The sequence below is a fragment of the Jaculus jaculus genome, chromosome 2, assembly GCF_020740685.1.
Source record: "Jaculus jaculus isolate mJacJac1 chromosome 2, mJacJac1.mat.Y.cur, whole genome shotgun sequence".
NCBI classification, from domain to species: domain Eukaryota; kingdom Metazoa; phylum Chordata; class Mammalia; order Rodentia; family Dipodidae; genus Jaculus; species Jaculus jaculus.
In genome coordinates, this window is record NC_059103.1 from 118,404,100 (window position 1) to 118,410,099 (window position 6,000).

General features: G+C 41.4%; 1 protein-coding gene across 2 annotated transcripts in view; it reads right to left on the bottom strand.

Annotated features, from left to right (window-relative positions):
• Positions 1-5,775, bottom strand: part of Cfap299 (cilia and flagella associated protein 299) — a 550,827-nt gene extending 545,052 nt beyond the window's left edge. For both annotated transcript variants that reach the window (XM_045144386.1, XM_004653380.2), the window contains exon 1: positions 5,660-5,775. In XM_045144386.1, coding sequence (XP_045000321.1) covers positions 5,660-5,770 — 111 coding nt within the window. In that variant the 5' untranslated portion in view covers positions 5,771-5,775. The remainder of the gene's footprint in view (positions 1-5,659) is intronic.
• Between the last annotated feature and the right edge of the window lie 225 nt (positions 5,776-6,000).

The window sequence follows — 6,000 nt, forward strand, 5'->3', positions numbered from 1 at the left end:
GGTACCAAATTGACTGTATTTGATGAGTACAAAACTAATTAATAAAAAAAAAAAAAACACCAAGGCTCAGAGAATTTTGTGAAAGAGGGGGCAGAAAGAGTGTAAGATCACAGGGTGGGATGTTGTGGTGATTTGATTCAGATGTACCCCATAAACATAGATGTTTTGAATGTTAGATTCCTAGCTGATAATTTGGAAATTAAAGCCTCCTGGATGCAGTGTATTGTTGGGGGTGTGTGAGATTAAGGGTGTTATAACCAACCTCCTCTTTACAGTTGCCATTGTCCACTGATGTTGGTCAGGAGGTGATGACTACCCTCTGTTTATGCCATCATTTTCTCCTGCCATCATAGACCTTCCCCTTGACTCCCTATGCCAAAATAAACCTTTTCTTCCCCACAAGCTCCTCTTGGTCATGTGTTTTCTGCCAGCAATGCAAACCTGATTGCTATAGTAAAGTTGGTACCAGAGCAGTGGCGTTGTTCCTACTAGAAATCTGACTTTGTGGCTTTGGCCTTTAGGTGCTTCTTTGCAGGATGATTTGGAAAAATTTGAAATCTTGGCCTAAGAGATGACTTACAGTGCTGTAAGTACAGCCTGATGGAATATTCTGGTCAGAGCTCCATGATGGCAGGGGAAATGATGGCATGAGCAGAGAGTAGAGTAGGCATCATCCCCTGGCCAACATAAAGTGGACAACAGGAACAGGAGAGTGTGCAAAACACTAGCAAGGGGGAGCTTGCTATAACACCCATAAGCCCGCCCCCCATAATACACTGCCTCCTGGAGGTGTTAATTTCCAAATCTCCATCACCTGGGAACCTAGCATTCAGAACACTTAAGTTTATGAGGGGCACCTGAATCAAACCATCACACACACTCAGTGGGAGAGACTTCATGTCTGGCACTGAAAATTTAATCAAAAGCCAATGGCTGGGAGGACATAGTCCCTGGAAGGATGATGCCACTGTTCTTTGGCTAAATTGATATACTGAACACATCAAAATGCGTTCTCAATGTATATATTTATGCACCTGGATTAATGCTGCTCTCATATTTGGTTTGAAAAGCTTCTTTTTACAGAGGGCAATGAATACTGTGGAGACCCATGATTCATTAAGCTGGTGAGAAGAGGAGAGAGCCCAGCTCTTAGTATAGTGCAAGCTGTCTTTATCACACCTACTAGGACTTGGGGAACATTGGAGAGGAAGTAGCAGAAAGAATATGAGCGCTGCTCTCACTGCTAGCCAGAGAAGCTTCTCTATGCAGATGGCAGTAGAAAGGACTCAAGACAAAACAAAGCTGGAAACAAGGGGCCATGGAAAGTCAAACACCAAAAGGACATCTCCATCGCGCCATGAGGGAACATTAGGGAAAAGGTGGCAGAGAATGTGAGAGGCACAGAATGGGAACGTGTGCTTTGAGTCACTGTCATCTAGAACCTATGGCCTCAAGCATGCTTGGCAAGTGTTCTACCACTGAGCTGTATCTATAGGCCAGAATATTTAATGTGGATGACATTTTTATTTCCACTTTCCAAATAATGAAAAGAAATGTTCTGAGTAAAACCCCATGGTGTTTATATCTGTAAGTAATTCAGCCATGACTAAAATTACTTAGGAAATTTTTAAGATAATTCTAACATCCCTTTGTCTGTTACTCAAGAGAAGCAATTCAATTAAGATTTTTATTGTTCCAGTGGTCACAGGCAGCTGCTGAAATTAGGAGACCTTGTTTACCAAGTGGAGGGATAACAAAGAAGGAATCTGGAAAATCATATAATAATTTTGCTAATGATTTTTCAACTGTTTGTATGTGGGTTTAGAGAATTAGTTTCATTAGATGGTACTAACTCACAGAATCAATACCCTTAATTTGATTATCAGAGATAAACTTAATTTCTGTGACTACCATAAAATTATTTTAATATTTTATTCATAATAAATACAAGCAAAGCACAGTTGACATAGAATTAAAAGTGTCCTTTATCCCAAGTAACCTTCCCCATTCTCCAGCTTATCAAATCATTAATATAATTTTAGTCTTCACTTCTCCCTGTCTCTTTTTCTTCTTAAACAAGTGTCATGTAAAATATATTATGTCAAAAATAAATAAATAAAATGCATTGTGGCTATTATACTCACATACTATTCGCATGTTTATGATTATCTGAAATGTTCAATGGTTATACACAGATTGGGTTTTTATGGCAGCAAATAGCTGGCAAGGTCAAAGGGGATTCCTGAAAACAATAAACCACTTGCAATGACGTGGACAGAGTTAATAGAAACCAACATGGGATGGTGACACACCCTTGGGTTCACAACAGTAGGTAATCATGAACACCATGAAGCATAAAAGGAGATGGAAATAGAAGCAATTGCTAGAACAGGGAGTGCTTCCAGAGTGTGGCAGGGGCTGGAATCATCCACTGAAAAGTTGGCCAAACCTAAGGGAAAAAGCCAATTTCAAACCATAGCCCGTGTCAGGGAATAAGTCCTCTAGCCACTGACTTCCAGGCCTCTGTTCGCTCACTGGTGTCTCCTATTGGCTTAGATCAACCGAGAACCAGCTGTGGCTCATTCATAACCACCAAGGTCAGCCTCCAGGATCCAGCACAGATACCATGGTCAGAGTATATGTAAGTAATTGGTACATATTTTGCTGAAAACTAAGTGAAATCATTTAACAGTGAAAAGGCATACTACACAATAAATCACTGATAGCAAATACTGGAAGACAGTACATACTTGTAAAGTGTTTGTGAAATAAATTAGGCTGCAGTCTAAGCACTGAACTACTTAGGTGACTGGGGTTAAGTCTAATACAGATTTCTAAACTCCTAGTAACAAAGAACATATGCACAATAGCAGATTCTCAGTGAAGGATTGCTGATTAAAAAGGAAGTTGGATAAATAGAGGAACAAATGAACAGGTTGAATTATGGATAACTCATATAACTTTATATAAATAATCTTTAATGTAACCTCTTCCAACCACTTCATTTTTCAAATATTTATTTGAAAAACCATATGCATAGTCAAATCTCAGAACTTTATGCTCTTCCAGTTGTAATATTCTATCACTAACTTACTAATTAAATTTTGCTCCATTTAAATAAGTTCAAGAGACTTAGTGAACAATGATGTCATTATAATTAATAAGGTAGACTTTATGTTTTTACTGAAAAAATGATAAGCATGCCAACTAATACATGTTATCTTTTTATAGTCATGCTACAATGTATGTGTGTGCACATATATATCTCTGAACAACATGTTGTATAAGATCAATACATACAATTCAGTCAATTATTTTAAAACATAAAATCAACAAAAGTAAATACTCCATTCAAACTTTAGTCAGTGACTGATGGCACAAACGAGAGCATCACTTCCTATCGCATGATCCATGAAACTTGTCACACTGCTGAAGGAACTCTGAGGGTCCCACGTGTCTCTGGGTCACTTAGGTGAACAATTTAGTTGCAGACACAGACAGAAGTGAGGGAAACAAGTACAAATAGCCAATGGCACTTTAAAAGTTGCCAATAACCAATTCAATAATACATGTGTTGTTGCTTTAGCATCATTACTCAACCAGGTCTTCATCTTACATTTTTGCACACGCACGTGTGTGTATGTTATCATGTACATGTGATCTATCGCATGTGTGCGCTGATGCCAGAGGAGGATACTAGGTGTTCTCCAAAATCACTGATCCACAAATTTCATGAGGTACAGTTTCTTAGGGAACACAGAGCTCCTGGCTTGGTCAGACTAGCTGATGGTGAGCTGCCGTGACTCTGGTCTCTGCTGTGATAGGACAGAGGTTACAGGCATGCATGACCTACATGGCCATGCTCAGCTATTTATGTGCTGGGGGATCAAAGTCAGGGTGAGCCATCTCCCCAGCCTGTCATATTACTTTTTATGAGCATGCATTACAAGGGAGACAAGCCTAGCCAATTCCAGAATTAAGAGAAATTGTTGTTCCCACTATCTTTCCTTTTGGAAACTTCTACATTTCCGACCAATGTAAGGCTATGTATTAATTTCTCACCTCTAATCACCATCAATGTTTTGGCCTGATTATGTGAAAGAACTGTGGCTTTAAAATCATAGTCAAATCTGGGCCAGAGAGATGGCTTAGCAGTTAAGGCACTTGCCTAAGAAGCCTAAGGTCCCAGGTTTTATTCCCAAGTACCCATGTAAATGAGATGCACAAGGTGGCACATGCATCTGGAGTTCATTTACAGTGGCTAGAGGCCCTGGAACACCCATTCTCTTTCACTCTCAAATAAATAAATAAAAATTTTAAAACCATAGTGAAATCTTAATTATACTAGGTTTAAAAAAAATTATACTAGGTTTAAGTTTGGCAATGCTCCCCAAGGACTACAAAACTGAGTTTATTCTATGAAGATCCATAGTGTTCCCATGTCATTTTCAAACATATTTTAAAATATTTTATGTATTTAATTGAGATAGGAAGGAAGGAAGGAAGGAAGGAAGGAAGGAAGGAAGGAAGGAAGGAAGGAAGGAAGGAAGGAAAGAAAGAAAAAGGGAGGGAGGGAGGGAGGGAAGAAAGAAATAACAGGCAGATAGAGAATGGGTGTGCCAGGGCCTCTAACCATTGTAATCGAACTCTAGACACATGTGCCACCTTATACATGTGGCTTACATTGGTACTGAGTAATCAAACCTAGGTCTTTAGGCTTTGCAGTCAAGTGCCTTAACCACTAAGGCATCTCTTCAGCTGCCCCTCACGTCATTTTTGTTTAGGTAAACATTCAAACCTGTGGGAGCAATTAATGCCAGTCAGCATTATTGCTCCTTTCACTTCAGTATCTTAGATGCAAGGCTTAAAACTAATTACCTGGGACTTGAGAGAAGGCTCAGCAGTTAAAGGTGCTAGTTTGCAAAGATTGATGGACCAAGTTCAATTCCCTCCAGTACCCACCGAAAGCCAGATGCACAAAGTGGAACATATATCTGAAATTCATCTGCCATTGCTGAAGACCCTGGCATGTCCATTCTCACTTTCTGTCTCTCTCTCTCTCCCTCGTCTCTCTCACCAATATTTAAAAAATCCAATTTCCATGGTATTTAAAATTATCTGTATTAAATATTTAAAAACTTTTTTTGAATCTAAATACTACGTTAGAAATGCCACCTAAACTTAGTTTTAAGTGGTAATTTCAAAAAGAACTAATTACTTAACCAAGGTCACACAACTTTTATGCAGCAGAGTTAGGGCTTATAATTAGATGTTTTTGTTATCTTACAATTATCATACCCTGGCACATGAGTGTGTTTTGAGAGATGAGCACTTTTCAAACAAGTCATCGACGTTACGTAAAACTCTAATCCAATGTTTGGGTTCTAATAATTTCAATGAACTAATACAATATACTATGTGACTTCCGTGCCAGAGTTGAAATGGAGAAGTTTGCAGGAGGTTCAAATCCTATCTTTAAGCAGGCTGGCCTGCCGTATGCGTCTTCTCCGCCAGGGGGCGAACACGTACTGCGAGGGGGGGAAGTCTGAGCGCGGTCCAGAGGCGGCCCGGCCTGCCGTTTACACCGTCACCGCCAGGAGGCGAACACGCTCCGCCGCGGAAAGGCGCGCACGATGAGGGCGGCCAGCGCCGCACTTACCTCCAGGTAGTACAAGTCCACCGTAGTGATCTGCGAGTCGAGAAAATCTTCATAGGTGTTGAACTGAGTGACGACATTGTCCACGGCGGTCAGCGCCTCGTCCTGATCCATTGCGGTTGCCGCGGCCAAAGCGTCCCTAGCGACCGCGGCTCGGGGGCGTGGCCTGGAGCTCCGCCCACCTCGCTGCTGCCGGGCGGTTGGCCGCGGGCGAGGAGATTGGCACGTTCGTTGGTCCCGCCCCGGGCTTGGCGAAGCTTCAGCTTCCGCTCGCTGGGGGCGCCCAGGCCAAGCTCAGCGCGGCGAGTGCAGACCCGCTGCGCAGCCCGGCCGGAGGAAGTACT